At 48.0% G+C, this 21,855-nt stretch overlaps 2 protein-coding genes across 3 annotated transcripts; one reads left to right on the top strand and one right to left on the bottom strand.

Moving 5' to 3' along the window:
- The first annotated feature begins 1,365 nt into the window (after positions 1-1,365).
- Positions 1,366-5,529, top strand: TPRG1L (tumor protein p63 regulated 1 like). 2 transcript variants are annotated; one of them, XM_041419693.1, is made up of 6 exons: positions 1,375-1,597; positions 2,036-2,127; positions 2,617-2,793; positions 3,323-3,476; positions 4,153-4,378; positions 4,603-5,529. In XM_041419693.1, exons 1-5 carry the CDS (start codon positions 1,394-1,396, stop codon positions 4,345-4,347), a joined length of 822 nt encoding a protein of 273 aa, XP_041275627.1. In that variant the 5' UTR covers positions 1,375-1,393; the 3' UTR covers positions 4,348-4,378; positions 4,603-5,529. The 2 variants fall into 2 exon arrangements, with proteins under 2 accessions (XP_041275626.1, XP_041275627.1); XM_041419692.1 differs by having other exon boundaries at positions 1,366-1,597; positions 4,153-5,529.
- Positions 5,530-5,959: 430 nt separating this feature from the next.
- On the bottom strand, positions 5,960-21,849 carry WRAP73 (WD repeat containing, antisense to TP73). The gene is made up of 12 exons (XM_041419691.1): positions 21,742-21,849; positions 20,511-20,663; positions 19,841-19,957; positions 12,763-12,835; positions 11,853-11,956; positions 10,984-11,070; positions 10,339-10,473; positions 10,175-10,252; positions 8,816-8,921; positions 8,219-8,344; positions 7,332-7,523; positions 5,960-6,410 (listed from the first exon to the last, which is right to left on the bottom strand). The coding sequence occupies exons 1-12, from the start codon at positions 21,808-21,810 to the stop codon at positions 6,301-6,303; spliced, it is 1,350 nt and encodes a 449-aa protein (XP_041275625.1). The 5' UTR covers positions 21,811-21,849; the 3' UTR covers positions 5,960-6,300.
- Between the last annotated feature and the right edge of the window lie 6 nt (positions 21,850-21,855).

Here is a 21,855-nt window from a genome sequence, read left to right as displayed (position 1 = left end):
GAAACCTTACTCTGTCTGTGAAGTCAATTTAGTATGTTTTCAATTTTATATCATTTCCCAGCACAGCCGCCCGCCGAGGATGTCATCCTCTGGCTCCATGTAAAACAGCCCTGAAAGTGGTCCAAGATTTGATACAGTTCCATAAATACTGATGATAATATCTGCAGTCATGCCAGAGACCACAGAAACTGAAACATTAGCATGCCATTCATTCCCCAGCATTATTTAATCTTTGCTATCAAGCGTGCTGGATGTGATATGGGCGCCAGGGCTCTCCATGCACAATCCTGTCCCTATCCCACCCTCCTCTGGTACCTTCCCAAGCTCTGTCCTGATCATATGTAAGGATTTTGCACATCTGACCCAGATCTGCCTCACAGCAGCTCTGCCTGGCCTCTGTAGACCCACACATCTTGTTCCTTTATGAGTATATGAGAGTCTTGCCCAGACCACCTGGGCAGAGCAGAGCATCATTTTGGCTGAGCTCAGGGCCTCCCACTGTTCATTGTGTGACGTGTGTGGGTTCTTGTCTTAGCCCTGAAAATCCACAGCAGGGCTGAGACATGCCTCATACACCTCTGGGTGTGCAACCCTGGTGGCACATGGACCTCACAGAGCCCCAGGTGTGTGACAGCTACAACACCTGGTACCTAACCCAGCTCTGGGCAGGGGATGTGGCAGCACCCACGGCCTGGTACAGCCCTGCTGTGTGATGGTGACAGCACCTGACACCTTGTACAACCCACGTTGTCCAGGCAACTGTTTGGATTTTAGGAGTTGTCATCCATATAAATGACACACTCAGGTGTTTTTCATCATTTCCCTTGTTCAAACTCTGAAAGATTAAGATTGTCATCCTGATAATTTCCACTATGCCAGAAGGATGGTGCCCAAGCTGCACAGTCCTGGAAACCGGGAGACTCCAGACTTTAGTGGAGAAGACACACTGCCCATTTTCATTCCTGTCACACTCTTTCTTAACCATCAATTACTGACTGTGACTGAGAAATGAGACACTGAGGTCAGATTTATGATTTAACTGGCGTTAACAAGTTCAAGTTTTCTTTCCTGGCTGAAATGTCACTCCCTCAGCTGACAGAAGGTGTGCACGATGCTCACAGCACCTGACACGGCCCTGGCCATGCGACAGTGATGGTACCCGGTACCTAATCAGCTCTGAGCGAGGGATAATGACAGCACGCAGCGCTGTGTACACCCCCAGCGTGCGACGGCCGGAGCTGTGTGTCCCGCATCCCGCCGGGTACCGGCCGAGCATCCCTGCCGGGGCTGCAGTGCCGCCTCCCGGCGCGGCGCGGAGCGAGAGGCCCCGCGGCCGCTCCGCCCGCCCCGCTCCGCCCCGGAAGGCTCCGAGCGCCCGCCCGGCGCCGCCGCGATGCTGCAGCTGGGGGACGCGGACGAGTCCGGCCCGGCCGGCGGCTCCGGCAGCCCCGGCAGCCCCGGGGCGGCCACGCTGGTACCGGGGGGAGCCGGGCCGCCCTTCGAGCCGGCCGTGCCGCCGGCCCGGCAGACGCTGCGGCCGCTCAGTGTGCGCACCGCGGGCCGCGCCGGCCGCCTGCGACAGTACTTCGTGTTCCGGGTGCGCGCCGCGACGGGAGCGGGCCGGCCGCGGCTCCCTGAGCTCTGTCTGCCTTCTCCCCCTCAGCCCTGATCTCTGTTTGCCTTCTCCCCACCTCTGTCCCCCTTCTCCCCCTCAGCCCTGACCTCTGTCCGCCTTCTCCCCCCTCATGCTCTGAGCTCTGTCTGCCTTCTCCCCACCTCTGTCCCCCTTCTCCCCCTCAGCCCTGACCTCTGTCCGCCTTCTCCCCCCTCATGCTCTGAGCTCTGTCTGCCTTCTCCCCACCTCTGTCCCGCTTCTCCCCCTCAGCCCTGAGCTCTGTCCCCCTTCTCCCCTTCAGGCCCTGAGCTCTGTCCGCCTTCTCCCCCCGCATCCCTGACCTCTGCGTGCCTTCTCTCCCGCAGCCCTGAGCTCTCCCTTCTCCCCTCCACGCCCTAACTCTGCCTTCTCCCCCCGCAGCCCGGCACCATCGAGCAGGCGGTGAGCGAGATCCGGGTGGTCGTGCTGCCCGCCGAGGACGGGGAGGTGCAGAGCGTGTGGCTGCTCACGGAGTGAGTGCATGAGGGACGGGACGGGCGCTGCGGGCGGGGAGAGGAGAGCCAGGGCAGCCTCGGCCCCGCGGGGTTGGTCCAGAGCCGCGCAGCCCGCAGCGCTGTTCTGTAACCTGGCGAATATTAACGCGCACACAGGGCCCGGAGTGGCCCAGGCTGGCTGCAGCCATCATTATTTCTTTATAACCCAGACCTCCAGCTCCAGATCAACACTCCCCAGTTAACCCCTTACGAAATCCAGTCCCACAGGGAACCCACGCCTGCAGTAAAGCTCAGGCACAGCTTTAACAAACTGTCCCAAATCCCCATGTGTGCAGCAGGGCACAGACTCTCAGCCCTGCACTGGCCCTGCTGATACAAAGCAAAGTGACAGAGAATACAGCGTCACCGGGTCTTCAGATTTGTTCTCCTCAGCAGTTCTGCTTTCTGCCAAGCTCTTGAGTGTTCCCAGCCAGGAGCACTTAAAGCTCAGTGGTGTTCTCTCCCCAGAATCGATCACTGGAACAATGAGAAGGAGCGCCTTGTCCTCATCACGGACTGGTCCCTCCTGGTTTGCAAGTACAACTTCATCAGCCTGCAGTGCCAGCATGTGACCAGGATTGCCCTCAGTGCTGTGGACACCATCTCCGTGGGGGAGTTTGTGTTCCCACCCAAATCTCTCAACAAGTAAGCAGCCACAGGTTATTTGGAACAGATTGAGCTGTCAGCCTGACCACTGGAATGGTCTGAGAATTCTTCCTTTTGTTTGCTTAACTTTGCAAACAATTCCTAAAGCTTTACTAGAAGTCTTCAGGGTAGCTGCTGGTTTGCTGGGGTGGTGAGTAGTTGCACTAACAGCAAGTTGCTCAAGGACTTTCAAGATAAGATGAGTAGATTGGGGAGCAGAAATGCTCACCATTACATAATGCAGTAGTAGTAATACCACCTCAGTGTGAGTAGAAATCTGTGAGTGGCAGGTCCCCTGTACACAGGGGCTATCACAGGCTGTGAAGGATGGACAGCGTGTCCCAGGTGGCCAGAATGTCCCTTTGCACGTTCCAGGGGCTGAATTATTGCATTTCTTTCCTTCAGTAAAATTTACTATCATTTGTATTTCAAGACAGCTTCTGGTTCCAAGTAGGTCTTTTTCAGACAGAACATGTGTACTTAACCTTTCTCAAAGCCAAGTTTTCCCCTGTTCATTCTGCACTGTCAGGAGGGAAGGTGTCGGTATCCGCATCCAGTGGGACAAGCAGAGCAGAGCCTCCTTCATCAACAGGTGGAACCCCTGGTCCACCAACATCCCCTACGTGACCTTCACCGAGCACCCCATGGCAGATGCTGATGAGAAGATCTCGTCCCTGTGCCGGGTAAGGAGCTGCTCCAGGCAGCTCACTGAGCTCATAGGGTAGACACAACTTCAACACAACACATCAGTTAATCAAACAAAATCAGTTACATCAGAGGTGGAACTGGGAGCTCCATCTCCCCAGTCTCCAAATTTTGACTTGCAAGGTGGCCCCACTGCCCACTTTTGCCAGTCACCCATAACTGGACGAAACACAGAAGACAAAACTTCCAAAGGTGCACAGTCCTGTAAAGCCCAAAAGCAAATGGATCTTGGGCTGTTTCTGCTCTTACTTACCCAATAGGCTCATGGACTTTTCATCTGCCAGCTAATTAACAGACAGTTTAATTGCTCACTGAAAACCTTCACCAAGGTGGTTCTCTGTTCTTTTTGTAATAGGTGCTTCCCTCTGAAGGTTTGCCTAAAATTAGAACACTATTAAGCATAACACATCAGTGATCAGGGCAGAACCACGGTCAGAAATAAACACCCAGTCACTGATAAATGTTTACCCTAAGTCACATATCAGCAGTGTCCTGTGTGAAATTTAATTAATCACTGAGGTTAAATATCAGACTGTGACTGTCACAGCTCATAGAGCCCTGACAGCTACAGCTTTAATGTTAATCCTTCACCATTCCCTATCTGCTAACAGTTTGCAAAACAATGCAAAAGCAAAATGATTTCTTTTCTTGCAGCTGGAAAACTTTCAGACACAGCTGATCCAGGCAGTGAAGAAAGCCCACAAGGAAGGCCCAGTGCCAGGCAGTGCTAACGGGGTGTTGGTGCTGGAGCGGCCCATCCTCATTGAGACCTACCTGGGACTGATGTCCTTCATCAACAACGAGGCCAAGCTGGGCTACTCCATGACAAGAGGCAAAATTGGATTTTAAACCCCCTTGTGTGTCACCTGTTGAAGGGCAAGTGAGTTGCTGGTGGTGGTGCCCTGGGGAGAGGGTGCTGAGGGCAGAGCACGTGATAAAGGGAAGTTGGTCAGGGGAAGGAAAGGAAAAGAAAGGAAAGGGGGACACTGTAGGACAGTTCCCAGGTTGTTTAGGGAATGCACTGGCTGTATTTGAAGCAGACACAGGGTGGTGTCAGCCTTGTATTTTGTACCTGATTTACAGCCCTCACTGGTCCTTATGCAGGGTGAATGAGCCATGGTGTTGTGTCCCAGTGCCTGCTCTTCCCAGTCCATCAAGTGCCATTGGAACCTGCTGAAACCCCCAGAGCACAGCAGAACCTTTGTGCCATGGCCCTGCTGTGCCCCTGTGTCAAATGGTGTCAAATTCTGTGTGTGCTTGGGACTGCTTTGTGTTGTTCAAGAGGAATTGCTGTTCCAATCACCATGATCTCAGTGCTCTGATTAATGCCTGTTAGGGATTTTCAAAGCTGTCAGTCAGTCTTTAACAGTATTTGCTAGCTTTTGCTAAAGCTGCACTGTTCCACCTGCTCAGCAGCAGTTTGTGAAAGCAGTATGCATTTCTGAGCTTCTTGTAAAAATCCCTCTAAGAACCTACTGGAACTTCCTCTCTACTTCTGTTTCTTTGCTGCAGCCATAGAATAAAGACTGTTGTGAGAGAACGTTGCCAAAAGCCTCACAAACACATTTGCCTTCAAAGCTGTTCTTTGTAGAACTGAAAAGGAATTCTATTTTGGTTAGACTCATACTCTTAGCCATCTTTCTCAAATCAGCTCTAGTTTGGGCCAGGACTTTTTAATGGAGACAGAGAAAACTTTCAGCACTGTGTGTCAGCCTTGGTTCGTACATTCCTGCACTGAACCTTTCATCCAGGGATGAAATTCAGAAGCAGCCCAAGAGATTACAGCTGTAATTGCTCAGGAGGTGACTCTAACAAGCTTTTTCCTTGTGCATGACCTTCTCTCCATGCCCTTTCATCAGAGCTGGATGAACACTGTGCCACAGTGGGGGGGGGTTTTCATCTTAGTGTAGGTGTTTGTGAAACTCCTGTTGCAGTTGGTCCTGACTCCAGCTTTCCAAGCTTCTCCATGTATTTTCTAAGTTACCTGTTCAATTTTCATTAACCTTGCAGTAAAGTTAAATTCAACCCTTACTTGGTATTTGTTCTTCATTTTCTGGAGACTGAGGCTGTGAAATTAGGTAACAAAAGAAAAAACATCCAGTAAGTTCCTAAACAAGAGGTTCCCTCCTTGGAAGGACTCAGGGGAAAACAAGGAAGGATATCCAACTGCTCCTTCCCTGCCAAACCATCCACTCATATGTGGCACTGGGGTGGGGACAAAAACTCCCATTTCAGTTACCTGATTCAGCATTCAGATTCCAGTTCAGCATCTCGAAAGTGTCAAATTGTGATCCCTCTGGCAAAGATTCCATGTAACAAATCCATGGTGGCCCAGACACAGTTACTGTCACCCAAAATTATTTGTGTGCAAGTAACAGTTTCCTTATGCTGGGATAAAATCACTACATCATCACATCACTGATCACACTGAAACAGACTTTCAAGTGCAGAGGTGCAGGTTTATCGTTTGTAACTATCAAAATATTTATTGGAAATAGAAAATTTAAATAATAGCTATACATTATATATACACAGAGCTACAGTTTTAGAAAATAAGGGTTCAGAGTTGAAAAAGATCAACTCCCCCAATATTCAGGTTTTCTTGCAATAGACACTCATTCCTTACATTTCACTTGCTACATCACTTCATTCCAATGCAGTCACAGTATTTCACACACTGAGCTTGGAGCTCCTTCAAATAAATAACTTATAAATACAAACACTTCAGACTGGGCAACAGGTTTTCACTCCTTTCCTCTTTCTTCCTCAGACTTGGGAATGTTTTAATGCATTTTAGTTCTTTTATTTTACCTCTTCTCTTTCCAAGTAACACACACAGAAGTGGTCCTTACTCAGGAGCAGCATGGAGTCCCCACTGGAATGCCAGGAGAGAGACACAATCTGGAAGTCACCTGCAGGAAGAGATCAGTGTGTCAGCAAGGAGCTGGCAGCCCATCCTGCTGGAGGAAAAGGCAGCTGGAATCAGCCACACAAATCCCTGCTGGCCCTGTGCTGTCCCTGAGACATTTCCTGTGTCTCACTGTGAGCTCCTCTTTTCCTGAGGGTAAAAACACCCGTTCTTAAACAGCTCCAAGAACACACCTGAGCTATTTCCAGGATAACACTCAGATCAGTTTATAAATGGAATAATATTTTTCAGCGAGTCTGGATGCTTTGCTTCTTTTCTGCCAAGGTCAGGATTAAATGTGTGAGATGGTATTTCTTGTTGGGACTCAGATGTTTATTAGTTCTTATCTATGTTACAGTCTCACAAACTACGAATTCTGCAGCACTTTAACAAACTAAAAATGGAGCCCTCTCTCTCTCTACAAGGCCTTTTAAGGATAAACTGTCCAATTAAGAAATGACACCTAAATTATTTTTACTTTTAACCCAATAACCAGTCACCCATGCTCTGCAATGCCAGCTTTTTTATCCAATTACACGAAACCACTCAAAGAAGAAGGTGATGAAGGAGAAGGTGAAGAAGGACCAGCCTCCAACCCTAAAACCTCTATCTTGCTTTATATATCACTATATTCTAAACCCATAAACTCTTTTAAGTTTCCCACCCTGTGATATTACACACTTCTATCCAAACTCCACACCCACAATCCCAGTTCCATCATTCAATTTTGGAAGCTTCTCCACAGCCTCAGGTCAAATGCAGTGTTCTCTTGGGGAGAAACTTTTTTTCAGCACAGCAAGTCTAAAATTCTCAACACCCAAGGTTCCAACAACTGATTTTTTCAGCACAGCAAGTCTAAAATTCTCAACACCCAAGGTTCCAACAACCGAGCAGCTGCTGAGAGGTTGTGGCAGCTGCTGCTCACCTTCCCCAGGCACCTTCACGACGACACAGCCAGCTGGGGACCAGAGGTACACTCTGCTGGTGCCCGTGCACACAGCCAGGCGGGGCTGGCACGGGTCCCACTGGAAGCACTGGATTGTGCACAGCTGCTCCAACACCACTGCCAGCTTCAGCTTCCTGATGTCCCAGATCCACACAGCGTTGGGAATGTTATCTGCGGAGGAAGCAGCGACTGTGTGATAGCTGGAGGATAAAAGGATCATGTGTGGTTTTTCTAAATGCACAGGAAGAAACAAATTTGTACGACACAAACCTTTAGGTACACCCCAGAGTTAGCACCACTTGAGTTTTGCCAAGAAGAACAATCAGGAAATATTGCAAAAAAAGGTAAAAGTGATCTAGTCCATCTCCCAGTCCTTGTCTGGCTTTCATCACATTCGTCTGTCTGATGGGTTTTGCACCTGACCCAGAGATTTGGCATCCAGGCCCAAACAGTCCTCAGGACCAAAGGGAAAAATGGAACATTAATTCCATGACTTTCACTATTCAGGAAGTCAGAATTCCTCCTGCTACAGTCCTGCCTTTTAAAAAACCCAGACTGTAAGTGGGAAGATTTGTTTCATTTTCAATACAGTGTGCTCACACAAACTTGAAGAAACATAAAACCCCACTATTTTCATTAAATACAGAGCCAAGGCTGAGTTCATGCCCTGATCAGCAGTTCTGGCAGCTCTCAACAGTTAACACACACTACAAGACAGGCTGGGATTCCTCTGTAGTTATTATCTCACAACAGAGCTGATTTTACAGGGTCATGACTCTTTTTATAGTGCAAAGGATCATTTCTGCTAAGGAAAGCCCCACATGCCCCACATGTTTCCCCTCTAAGGCAGGGCAGTCGGAACTTACCATTTTTGGTTGCCAGGAAACAGTTATCTGCACTGAAGGCCAACATCCCAACTCCCACTTTGGGATTTGCCCTGTCAGCAACTGGTTTGATGTAGTGTAAAGAAACTGGCACTTGGCAAATGTCATCTGCAACAGGAAATAAAAGTATTTCACTAAGTGAGCCTGGATGGACAACGCATTTACATCCAACTGTTAAAACCCCTCATCTCTGAAGTGATAGGACAATATTTTACTCTTCTCCAAGATGTTCCAATCAAAATTTCAATTGATTTAAGATACTACACCTTCACACAGCCACCCTACTACTATTCCTGCCCTCCTACAGAAAAGGAAAGGCTGGAAATTCAGGCAAGACTGAGATTAAATCAGGAAAATGAGGAGAGATTAATTTTTCTATTACCTTTTAACTAGTATTTCAAACACTGTTAACCAAAGGTGATTTACAGTGCCCACAAAGACTGAGACTGATTTTTACTGCCCTAGAGAACAGCCAGAGGATCTGTTCCACTCTCCAAGGGGCAGAGTTCACCTACAATGTTTATTTAAAGACTTCCCAAGGCAAACTCAAGTGTCTGGTTTGAGTAAACTTTGGCTTACATTTACTCTGTGTGCTGAAGAGAGAACTAGCCAATGCTCTTGTTGGAGGGAAAGAAAGTCTCTCTGTGCCAACAGTTGGGGATTTCTCCACTTCTTTATACACAATCTACAAAGAAACAAGTGAGAGCTCTACAGAAGGGCCTCGGAGAGTTTGAACATGGGCTGTTACCAAATACCCACATCCCACTGGCTCATTTGCACATTTAGTACATCTCAGCATCCCCTGGTTCATAAACAGAGGAAAAGGGCTTCAGCAGGCAGATCTGGAATCCAGTATTCCCAGTGAATCATGGGCCATTTGGAACCATGATCAGGAAAAACACTCCAGAGAATTAGCCCCAGGGAGTGCACCTCATTCATTACTTCTGACAGCAAATTAAATCATCCCCATTACAGCAGAAACATGAATCTCATTTTTACAACCAAAAATCTTTACTCTGATTTTGTCACAAAGTGCAGCGCTGCAGAAGGAAAATAGCAAAAATATTTTAGTGTGCCTGCAACATATTCCTGAACACAAGCACCAGGATAAAACACAGCAACTGCAATTCCTGTCTGTGTAGTGGAGATTAACAGAGCTATTTCCATTTGTTTTCCATGACATATTTTACACCTAACTGGAAGTTAAGGCATTTTTCAGCCGTGAGAAGCTTTGCTGAGGTGCTTTAATGGCTCGTGCCTGGCTTCTGGTTAAGAGGCAGAGTCATGTGAATATTGCAGTCTTACAATCCATACACAAACTCTTCCAGGAGGTCTGTTCAGTCCCTCTACAATGGCAAACAGCACCACACACTGTTCTCATTACCTCCAGGGATGAGATCAGCTCGGGATTTTGGGAACAGCAGCTCTGCACCTGCTGCCAACAGCCCAGAATCTGTCAGGCCTTGCAGGTACAGGTATAAAGGATAAAAATCAATGCTGACAGATGTTCCAGGAAATGCCCTTTAGGTGAGCTGGATGAGCCTGTCCACACAGGATGGAAAATCTGAACACAATCCAGTTCCAGCACTGTTTAAAGTTAGGAATTGTATAAAGCTGAGACAAATCTCTCCTGTTCAGTTTTCCAGTTTGCCATCGGCTGCACACCCAAATCTGTAATGCAGCCACCACCAACACCCAAAATACATTGGCACGTGACAGGAGCATCTGAGAATCTATTACTGCTCAAGAGAGATGACCATAGACACATACTCCATCAAATTTTAAAGGATTCCCACATTTTTGTTACATTTCCAAGCTCTGGCAGGAAAAAAAATCCAAAAGTCTCCAGAATTAAATGGATTCAGCAGCATCTTTCAGATACAAACAGCAGCACCCAAGCTCTGCTAAGGTCTCCATGGATTTGGGATCCACACTTACAGTCTTTTTGCTGGTAATGGTTGCTGGATGCCCAAGCTCTGTGATCTTCTTCCACGTCACATGGTTCAGGATACGCACCTGGCTCAGGAAGCGCGGCAAGGGGAGACTGTTAGGGCAAAGTTCTTCATATGATTTAGATAAAAGAGGCAGGAAACACTTCTCACCCTTTCATCAAAGCTGCCAATGGCGAGGAACTGGCTGCTGGGACTCCAGGCAATTGATTTGATGCCCAGGGGCCACTCGTAGGCACGGTAGGAGGAGAGCAGCCGCCCATCGAGGGAGTACAGCAGCACCTTGTACTGAAACACAGCAGAGCCACTCCAATCCAGCAATGCTGCTAAAAACCACAGGCAGGCAAATCATCCTGCCAAAACCTGCCTGCTTATCATGCAAGTTAAATACAAAGCTACAAATGGTCCCTCATCTATGAGTTAAGAGGCTTCCTTGCTCTCTTTTTGGATGAGTACTTTCAGTAACTGTAAAATCACTGTGCAGTGCAGTGTCAGTAAAGCTGGAGAAAACTCTTACACTCTTCCATTAATTCAGTAGCAGCTCCTGCAATGTTTACAATTTTTTTTGCAAGATAAATTAGAAATAATTTGCTGTCATTGAAGGTTTAAAGAACAGCGACATCCACTTGCAAGGACACCCATCCCCAACACACATGTAATATTTAACAAAGCTGGACTCACACCCTTTTATGTTCCAAAGAAACATTTTAAACACTAATTGTTTTAGTCACTGCTTTATACATGATGGCCAAAGACCAGCTTGAGCTCTTCAAGAAAATAATCTGCTTTTCCTTTTACCTCCAGGCACGTGTCCCACGCTGCCAGCACACAGCCATTGGGAGCCCATTCAATCCCAAACAGATCCTGGGTTTCAGTGTCAAAATGCTGCCCACAAAAGAGAAACCACAAAACCATTTGAAATATGTCAACAAATCCTGCTGCATCTAAGCTGACAGAATGTTCAGTTTTAACTTTTCAAGGGCTACCACAAACACAAAAGAGCTTCTTGTATGCCAGAGTAGCAACAAAAATATTTCCTCTTGTAATACATGCTGCATTCAGTGGATCTTTAAGAAAAGCTGAAAGTTTCTATACTTTCAAATGAACAGCATTTCATAAGAAAATTAAATTAGTTACACTGAATCAGTCAAAAATCCAGGAAGCCTAATTCCTTGTCTTAAAGCCCAGTACAGGATCACATAATCCCAGAACAGTCTGAGCTGGAAAGGACCTTACAGCTCATCTCATCCTATGGACAGACACACCACCTTCCACTATCCCAGGTTGCTCCAAGCTCCATCCAACCTGGCCTTGGACACTTCCAGGGATGGGACAGCCACAGCTTCCACTAAAAGGTTCATTAGGGAAAAACTCAGGAACACAACAAACATTTAGGGGTATTCCCAAGTTTTCTCTCAGCTTCTGGTGAGGCTCAGAATTCCCAAATTAGAGGTGACACAAGATACAGGCAAGTTCTTTGTGAGGTTAAATTGATGAGATCCAGCCTGGGGCCAATGCCACCCTCCATGGACTGACCCCATGTGTGAACAGTTGATATCACATCTCCCAAGCACCAAGCACTTGCTACTCTGACTGTATCTAATGGAGTAGTGTGCAGTATGTGCAGGTAACCTCCAGAGCAGAGGGGGAGCAGAGGCAGAGCTCACCCTGAGGAGCTGCCAGTTTCTGCACACGAAGATGCTGATGAAATCCTTGCAGTCGCGTTGCTCCGCCACAGCCATGTAGCGCCCGTCCTTGGTGAAAGCCACCCCTGCCATGGGACAGATTAATTAAAACTGGCTTAAACAGAAATCAGACAACAAGGCACAAGAGCTGATGAGTCTTCAGCGAGGCACAGTTACTCCCAATTCAAAGCAGAACTAAAAGAGGAGCCAGAATCTCTTCCCAGAAGGTCACATTAATCAAGGCAAAGCACAGTGTTACAGATTCATTGTGTCAGCAATTTTTAAGCTCAGAATGTACAATTTCTCAGGATGCAGAGCTCCAGTGTGCTTCAAAACACATCTAACCACTGACAGTTGTTATATAAACCCAACAGATTTCAAATAACCACTTCATTTAGCCTGGCTAAATGGATCAGTTATGCAACCATCGGGTCCCCACCAACTCTCAGGCATTGCTCCCCATCCTCCTGGATTTTATATGGAATACATAATTGTCTTTGTCATCTCTGGGATACAAGCCTTGGGCAGGAAGCTGCTCACCACAGCCATGTGGTCTGACAGCCCTGACACAAGCTTCCCTTTCCATCCTTTCCATATGCAGAAGATGACAAAAGTCACTTTGGATTAATGTTTTTCATCACGAGCACATCCAGCATAATTTAATGTCTTAAAGGATCCCTCAGAGGCAAACACGACACAGATGCACATGTGAAGAGCAGGCACATGGATCAGCTGGAATCCTTCACTCAGACACCACAACCTGGCTGCAGGTGCTGCTCAGAAGGAATGGGACCAGACCTGTTCCCACAAATGGGGTTTGTCATCACATTAAAGTCATTTGCCCTTTCTGCCACATTAAAGGACCATTCCCAGCCAGGTGTGTGACACTTACCTTGCTGGCATGCTTTGGGGTACTTGATGTAAGACACAGACTTGGTGCACAAGGACCACACCGTGATTCGCAGCTGGCACAGAGACAGGGAGCAGTTTTGGTTATTTGTGTAGATTTAAAAAAAAGAATTAACAGGAAAACATCAACATAATTCAGCAACACAAAGTGGATCAATGAAACTTCTGTGACTAATTAATTCTGCAGCTATTTTGTATAACACAATGACCTGGGAAGCAGCTATGAGGAATTCTTTCCCAATTTCTGGCAGTTAGCAGGGAATTTACCCCAAGCTTACACAAGTACTCTAGATGAGGATACAAAATTCACACCACTGATATGGAGAAAACCTCTTCACAAGCACTGAAGTTCCTGACATTAACACAAAAGTCTTCCCAATCTATTGCCCAGTCACTGTGCAGCTGGACAAACAGATTCATCACAGAATCTGGAGGAAAGATGGGGAGCTTCCTGCCTTTATGAATGGATGACAAGTTACAGCCCCTCCAGAACTCTGTATCCCTTGGGAAAAGGCTATCAAGTATGAACATTGAGCTGTATTTTACATTTAGAAACCCTCAGCTTTGATGGCTGATTTGTGTTTTGCTCTTCCCTCCTCGGGCACACACGAGGAGGCACCCTTACAGAATTACTGAAAAATTCAGACACCCAAAACCTGCTATGCAAAGCAAGGCTTTACACTGGTGTTTGGGGGATTTCTGGAGAACCGTGCCTCCACAAGCACCAAGGCAGACCCAGCCTCCCCACAGCTCCCCAAGGTCACAGCTGCACTGCAGGCTCTGCCTTGCCATCTGCACATTACCCAATTAAAAACAAATACTCCCTCTCCCTTAGCAACGGCAGCCCAGACACATGGGCATTCACCAGGATGGCACGTGAACCTTTGCCTTTGGAGCTGGAGCAAGGAATGCTTCCAGGCTCAGGTTATAAACTCCTGTTTTCCTGCATTTTCCTGCACCAAGGAACAGCTACAGGTAGGACTTTTTTTCAGTGAAGCACCTCTACCACAAAGGCACCTTTCCCTGAATTACTGAGCACCAAAATTAATTCTGATCCATTATGTAAAACACCTGCATTGTGCCCATTTCCTCCTCCTCCCACACCCCAACAGACTCAGGAGGAAGGTTCTCCTACACCTTTTTGAAGGTTTGTTCTTAACACAGCTTTTTCTTCCCTGAAGTACCTGGCACTGCTCAATGGTGACAAAGGATGCTGAGGGAGCAGCCTGTGGATGTGCTTCACTGGTAACACTGCAGGCTCTGTGTTGCAACAGAAGTTGGAGGTTTTTCCCTTGCTGACATGATCAGTTTTGGTGGGAAGCAGAATTTGAGGGATTTATAGGGCTCAAACCTAGCTTCAAAATCCCAATAAACATTGCCTCCCCATCAGAGATCCATGGAATCCCAAACAGACCTTTCTGCCTTACACATCAGGAAACTTCTGAGATTTGAAGAAGAAACACAGAAATCTTTCTCCATGGAATCACAGAATGATTTGGGCTGGAAGGGATCTTAAAGCTCATCTTGTCCCAGCCATGGACACAGACACCTTCCAGTAGACCAAGCTGCTCCAAGCCCTGCCCAATCTCGCAGGGAAGGATTTCTTCCCAGTATCTCACCTAGCCCTGCCCTCTGTCAGTGGCAAGCCATTCCTCCCTGTCCTTCCAGGCCCTTGGAAGTTATCTCTGTCCACCTTTCCTGTAAGCTCCCTTCAGGCACTGGAAGGCCACAATGAGGTCACCCCAAGGCTTCTCCTCTCCAGGTGGACAATCCCAGCTCTCCCAGCAGAGCTGCTCCATCTCTCTGATCACCCTGGGGCCTCCTCTGGACTCTGCAGGAGCTCCAGGTCCTTCCTATGCTGGGACCCCAGGGCTGCAGGCAGCTCTGCAGGTGGGGTCTCACCTGGGCAGGGCAGAGGGGCAGAACTTCCTCCTCTAAGTTCAGCAGCTCCTGGAGGAACCCATGAGAGAAACATTAATCAACTTTTATTGATTAATGGCCCTCGGGCCACTCACTTCTGGCCACCCAAACCCAGCTGTCAGTCTGCTCCTCAGGCAAGATTTACTTTAAAAATACCAACACAATGCCTCCACACATTCCTCTGCAGCAACTGCAGCACTGAAATGCTACTGGGGACTATTAATTGCAGCTCTAAATGCACTGGCTGCCCTGCCTCCCCTGAGCAAAACACACAGCACACATTCTCCAGCCACTTAATACAAGCTTAGCAGCTGCAGGCTTCGAATGCTGAGGGCTGGATCATCATTTTTCCTGACAAAGGCATCTGAGTGCTGCTACTCAGCCTCATGAACAGCTCCCTGGCCTGCTGGGCATCAAACACACTTCCACCCTGGACCACACTGCCTGCTCCAAGCCTCAGGAGGCAACACCTTGCTGCTCATGTTGAGCTCGAGAGCACACAAATCTCTGGAGATGGGACACAGCACACCCCGTGCTGAGTTTCCACTGTCACCTCTGCCCTGCCTGAGGCTCAGCCAGACAAAAGGCAAGGCCACCTTTACTTCAAAATATTCCTGCATCCATCTGCGCTCCGCCATGGAGGCACAAAATCATTTAGGATGGAAAAGCCCTCAAAGAGCACTGAGTCCAACTATTTCCCCAGCAAAGCCAAGGCCACCATTAGACCATGTCAACAAGACACTTCTAAATGTCTTTTAAATCCCTCAAGGAATGCTGACTCCACCCCTCCCTTGAGGAGCCTGTCCCAATGCTTGACAACCCTTTCCATGAAGAAACTTTTCCTAATATCCAACCTAAACCTCCGTTTGCTGTAAAAACAGCAGCTTCTCCAAAAGGGTCAAGCTTTGTGACTCCTGAAGGAGGACAATAGTGGTTTTCCTGTTCTTCACTGCTGAGCACATACTCCTGGCACTGGACGTTTCAGTGCCACCACACCCTGATACTGCTGAGGGGGCACTGCCCTGTGTGTCCCCAGACATGGACACAAACTGCTCAGTGCCTCTGCAGCACTGGGGAGAGCGCCCAGAGCACAGCCAGCACACGTTTCATGGCACAGGCACACACACAAACACAGCTGCAAAAACCCAGGCTACAACTAAACAAGATGCCTCTAAGTGTCTGATAAGCAAAGCCCTCATCTTCACTCCATCTATCAGCCACAACACACCTTTAACATCTAACAAGCTCATAGAACCACAGATCATCTTAAAGATCATCTTGTTTCAAATCCTCTATTCACAGATTCATTAAGGTTGGAAAATACCACCAGGATCATCAAGTCCAATCCAACCTGTGCCTGATCCCCACTTGTCACCCAGCCCAGAGCACTGAGTGCCACCTCCAGTGATGGGGATTCCACCACCCATCCCTCTGAGCAGCATCTTCCAATCCCTGACCACCTTTTCCATGAAGAAATTCCTCCTGATGTCCAACCTGACCCTCCCTTGGCAGAGCTTGAGGCTGTTTCCTCTCATCCTGTCATTCTGTCTGTTCCACTCTCTCCCAGGGAAGCACACAGATACATTCTATAATTCCATTGTAACTTCTCATCCAACTCACACAACTGGATGGTTTGCTCTAGTGCTAGGAACATTCAAAACCAAATCATTTTGCTTCCTGAAAGTAGGATCCTTTTCTGTTGTTCCATTTGTGCCCACTCAGACATTCCTACAGAGAAACTCACAGTATGTGCTTAATGTATGGATTTCACACCCCCTTCCCTTAATGTTGTGTTTACAACTGAATTCTGACAGAAAGGGAAAACCTTCATATTCCCACCTGGAACATTCCACAATCTCATTTAAGTTGCCAACATAAATGAGATGAAGAAGATTAGAAGGATTATGTCACAGCTTGCAGACAGGATCAGGAGCAACAGAAACACCAAACACAGAGGGTGAGAAAAGAAACCAAATGCTTTAAAAATGACAGGAAATTTCCACTGCTGCTCATTGCCTTTCTCAGGGAATTCATGGAGAAAGGACAATTGTTTTAATAGAAGAACAGCCCATGATTAGATAAGACCACAGTAAGAAAGAAACCAAATGCTTTAAAAATGACAGGAAATTTCCACTGCTGTTCATTGCCTTTCTCAGGGAATTAATGGAGAAAGGACAATTGTTTTTATAGAAGGAGAACAGCCCATGATTAGATAAGACTACAGCAAACCCTTCTCCACTGCTACTTTTGGGGGATACTTTCTCTTCAGCATAGATGACTCGACTGAGTGGAGTTGTCAAACTCAAATCCTCACAATAATGGTGTCTGAGAAGTTTTCAGCTGTTGTTTTGCAGTGGAAAAACAAACCAAAAGCAGAAGCATTTTTAAAATAGCCTAAAAACAGCTGAGAAATAAAAAGTATTTAGATGGTAACGTGATAAACAGTGGCCCAGGACCACGGCCCGATGTTGACAGCTCCAGGCAGGTGTAGGACTGGTGATTTTCAGCAGACAAAAACACACTTTTAAACAACCTACAGCTCAAATGACTGTCAACTCTTGTCCCAGACTTGACTGGGTCACTCAGCCCCCTTACATAGCAGTGTCTGTCAGCAATGGATTTCAGAAGATTATTCAGAGTACATTCCTCGCCAGGAAGCATTTTTCAGCCAACGCAGCCACGCACAGTTACTAAGGATTAGCTGGGATACACACAGAAACACACACTTCTCCCTGCTGCTGGAGCTCCAGAGAAGATCCTTAATGCTTAAGGACTTGACATGGAATGAGACAAAGCACCAAGTATGTAGTTTATAAGCACAGCTCTTCAGAGAAACACTCCAGAACATCTTCACACTATTTATCCCAAAATGTGAGGGTCATGAGGAAGCAGAGTCACACAATCCCAGGATGGCTTGGGCTGGAAGGGACCTTAAAGCTCATCTTATCCCACCCCTGCCATGGGCAGGGACACCTTCCACTAGACCAGGCTGCTCCAAGCCCTGTCCAACCTGGCTTTGAGCACTTTCAGAAATGTCAAGAGGATCCATTTGCTTTCCTTCAGATCCTTTACCTGCAGCTGTTGGTTAAGCTCTACCTGTGCCTGTAAATTCTGGCATTGGAAGGAGTCACATGGGGTTCAACACCTTCCACAGGACACACTGATAATGTGGAACTGCCTCCCAGAGTGGATTTCAGTAGAGGAGGAACACAAAGAAACCCTACAGATTAGCTGATGAATTCCAAGTGTCAAAGGATGGTGCCAGACTCCTTCTTTAGGTGCCAGTGACAGGACAAGGAGTAATGGCCAGAAACTAAAGCACAACAAGTTCCACCTCAACATGAGGAAGAATTTCTTTCCATGGAGGGTGGCTGAGCACTGGAACATCTTCCCAGGGAGGGTATGGAATCTCCCTCTCTGGAGACATTCCAAACCCACCTGGATGCTTTTCTGTGTCACCTGCTCCAGGTGACTCTGCCTTGGCAGGGGGATTGGATTGGATGATCTCCAGAGGGCCCTCCCAACTCCAACTATTCTGGGATTCTGTAAGGATTTTTCTGAGGCACTGGTAAGTACAGATTGCTAGAAAGAAATTAGCCCAACCATAACCTTTAAAAAACTCAGGGGATAAGAAACTTCCCTGTGAGCTCTCAGTGGAGTTCACACACTGACCTGAGGAATAACAAGTGGTTACTTGGTGCTGTTTGGAAGTGACCAAAGCCCAGCTGAGCTGGCTGACAGGGAACCCCCAAACCCTCCAGGCAATCAGAGGATTTGATAAGACACTGATATTAAATATCCTGAGCACTGCCCACGTCCATCCCCCCAGACTGTGGATTTAGCAGGGAGGGAGTAAACACAGCTCTCTGACAGCAGCTGTCTGACAACAGCTAATTTAGCAACCTGTTTACAGCTGGAAAGGAAACTTATCCCAACACAGATGCCAACTTGGCAAAGGCTTAATGAAATCCTCTAAGGTCAAACCGAGTTCTGTTGGGAGGCAATAAATCCTCCCTGGTCCACCCCCACATGCACGTGCCAGGAGATCTTCTCTGGGAGCCTCACACAGCCCCAGCCTGCAGTTCTGCCTCCTCTGCTGCTGCCTGACCAGCAGGGATGGCTGCTCTGCCTCCAGGCTGGAATTCTGGGCTTGTTTTTAATTTTTATTGCTGCTATCAGGGCAATTCACACCTGGGAAAACCAAGGGCTAAACTTATCACCCTTATCTAGAGGGATAGGGGAGTGGGTCTGTAAACACACACTGCTGTCCACAGCCATATCCCACTAACATTGGGATTTGCCCAAAAAAGGGGGAATCTTGCACTGCAGCATGTGAATTCTGTGCTAATCAGTGTTGTGGCACAAGATCCTGTCACCTAAAACCCTTCCACAGGTTTGGAAAGAGTAAACACAAAGAGAAAGTGTCTCACATGCTGTTCTTGGCTGTTTTCTGACCCTTCATTGTTGTACTCAGTAACAGCAATCATCAGCTCTAATCCAAAAGGTGGAAAAGTCAGAATCCACAAGCCTTCCAAGAAACCAACCATCCACGAACCAATTTGGATTCTACATTAGTAGCATTCCCCAATATGGGTCTCAACAAGCATTAAAGGTGTTACAATTTTAATTTCACAAGTGGTTCCACCAGCGGTCTGGCTCTTGTGTGTCAAATCAAACAACTGGGAAAATATTTCCAGGATCTGTATCCAAATCTCATCTCATAGGTCAATAAGCCTATAAGTTTTAAATTAAAATCACTCTGAAACATTTATGGTTTGGTTTTTTTTTAACTAGAAATCCTGAGCTTTTCTCACCGTGCAAGCAACATACTGGATTTCTAAGACTGCTTTGATGAATGCCATCAAAATCAAAAACATCAGGATATGTTCTAAACCACACAATTTTACCTTCAAATCTGAAGTGTCCATTTTCTACCTTCTCACCAGAAGGAACAGGACAAAATGCTAGTGGAACAACAAATACCAAACCTGGAACTAACCCAAGTTAGACACAGGAGTGCAGAGCTGCATCCGTGCTCGCCACCACCACTGCAGCTTTAAGGGCTTTGGGTTATTTTAGGAGGCAAAGGGCAGACAGCAAACATCTGACACCGAGGGGAGCAAGCCTGCCTCCACACTCACATGGAACTCGGTGGTGTTGAGGATGTGACGCCCGTCCGGACTCCAGCATGAAGCCACCAATCCCGCGGAGCCCTCGTCGATCTTACAGTGCCACTCCGGCTGCTCCAGGGACCAGACCTGGGGCAGGGAGCAACCACACAGAGCAGGAAGCATCAGCTCATCCAAACCTCTGCTCAGGAGGATTCCCTGCAGCTGGCAACGGGCTCCTGCATCCCAGCTCAGGGAGCTCAGCGACACCCAACCACCCGCAGCCATGAAGGACTGGCGCTGGATCCCGCTGCAAAAGTGAGTCCCGTACCTCTGCGTGCTCATGGAAATGGCAAATGATGTGGGGTTGGGTTTTTTCTGTGACAAATATTCTGAATATCCAACATTTAAACCGGTTTAGTCCATTTAACAAGCTTGCATGTTGTTTATTTCCTACTGCGGTAAGAAAATCTCCAATTCTGATCTGTTTTGCTAGATATTTTTATCCTAAATATTCTTTTTCAAACTAAGATGTTTGTCGTGGCTTTCAAAATCTTGGCATGCTGGATTATCCTCCAAACTGTGTTACCACCAACATCAGGTGCTTCAGCAAAGCCTCACACTAGTGCTGGCTGTTAAGCTGTCCCTCCCATCACACCCAAACCCCAGCAGGAAGCACACTCTGTGCTGCCTTCACCCTCACCTGGACAATGCCCCGCTTGTACATGGCACACAGGATGAACAGGGAGTCCGAGGACCACTCGATGTACTGGATCTGATCCAAGCAGGTGTAGAGCTGGAGGATCTGCAGGGAGCTGGCATCCCGAACCACCAAGCGGTGCTGCACACACGAGGCCTGGGGGGGGACAGGGCTGAGCTGAAATGGGGCAGGAACCTGGATGGAGCACCAGGGCTGACCCTGCCAGGCTTGCTGTGATGCCAGGTTTAGTTCAGAGAGGGTCAATGTTGTGCTAAAAAAAAAAACCAACCCTCCCTGTGGGTGGTGAGCCCCTGGCACAGGGTGCCCACAAAAGCTGTGGCTGCCCCTGGATCTCTGGAAGTAGCTAAGGTCAGGTTGGACAGGGTTTGGAGCAAGCTGGGATAGTGGAAGGTGTCCCTGTCCATAGCAGGGGCTTTGACCTAGATGAGCTTTAAAGTTCTTTGTACTCCAAACCAGTCTAGGATCCTCTATTCTATTCTATATGCACTGAGCTCCACTGCAAACTACAGTGAGAACTAACCCAGGGAAAGGGGGTTTTACAGTAGTAAATACAATCCTCGATTCCATCACTGCTGGGTAAGTAATTCCAGCTTTTAAAACACTACTTTCTGTCTTATAACTTATTGTATTTCATAGAATCCCTTAATGGTTCGGTTTGGGAGGTCATTAAAGTTTATCCAGTTCTACTCTCTGCCATGGCAGGGACACTTTCACTGTCCCAGGCTGCTCCAAACCCTGTCCAGCCCGGCCTTGGACACTTCCAGGGATCCAGGGGCAGCCACAGCTTCTCTGGGCACCGTGTGCCAGGGCCTGCCCACCCTCACAGAGAATTCCTCCCCACTATCCCACCTAACCCTGCCCTTTAACAGTTTGAAGCTGTTGTCCCTTGTCCCTCCTCTCCAAACCGTTGTAAAGAGTCCCCTCCATCTTCCCTGTAGGCTCCCTTCAGGTACTACTTAATTTAAAGTACTAATTAATCTACCTAATTAAGCTTAATTTAACCTAACTCAGGTCTCCGGTATTGACCCTTCGTGCCTCAAAGCCTCTGGGCAGCAGCCTCGGAGCTCAGGCCCGCAGGCTCCGGGGCTCCACCGCTGCCCCGGTGTCCGCCCTCAGCCCGGCCCGGCCCGGGCCCCGCGCAGCGGCCGCTCGGGGGCCGCGCCAACGGCCCGTCCCGGGCCGCACGGCCCCGCTGACCGCGGCCGGCACTCACCAGGCATTTTCCGTCGGGGGAGAAGCGGCCCAGGAGCCCCGAGAGCTTGAACAGCTCCGAGAAGTTCATGGCGGGCGCGGCGCCGACGGGATTCGAACCCGCCGCGCTCCGCCC

The sequence above is a fragment of the Onychostruthus taczanowskii genome, unplaced genomic scaffold, assembly GCF_017590055.1.
Source record: "Onychostruthus taczanowskii isolate IOZ18803 unplaced genomic scaffold, ASM1759005v1 scaffold61, whole genome shotgun sequence".
Taxonomy (NCBI): domain Eukaryota; kingdom Metazoa; phylum Chordata; class Aves; order Passeriformes; family Passeridae; genus Onychostruthus; species Onychostruthus taczanowskii.
This window is presented reverse-complemented; position numbering and strand designations above follow the sequence as displayed.

Coding starts and splice junctions, on each gene's coding strand:
- TPRG1L (XM_041419692.1), top strand. CDS start 1,394: ATGCTGCAGCTGGGGGACGCGGACGAGTCCGGCCCGGCCGGCGGCTCC. Junction 1,598..2,035: donor GACAGTACTTCGTGTTCCGG/GTGCGCGCCGCG, acceptor CTCCCCCCGCAG/CCCGGCACCATCGAGCAGGC. Junction 2,128..2,616: donor AGCGTGTGGCTGCTCACGGA/GTGAGTGCATGA, acceptor TTCTCTCCCCAG/AATCGATCACTGGAACAATG.
- WRAP73 (XM_041419691.1), bottom strand. CDS start 21,810: ATGAACTTCTCGGAGCTGTTCAAGCTCTCGGGGCTCCTGGGCCGCTTC. Junction 11,957..12,762: donor CCCCAAAGCATGCCAGCAAG/GTAAGTGTCACA, acceptor GTCCCATGGCAG/GGGTGGCTTTCACCAAGGAC. Junction 8,345..8,815: donor CTTCAGCACACAGAGTAAAT/GTAAGCCAAAGT, acceptor TTCCTGTTGCAG/ATGACATTTGCCAAGTGCCA.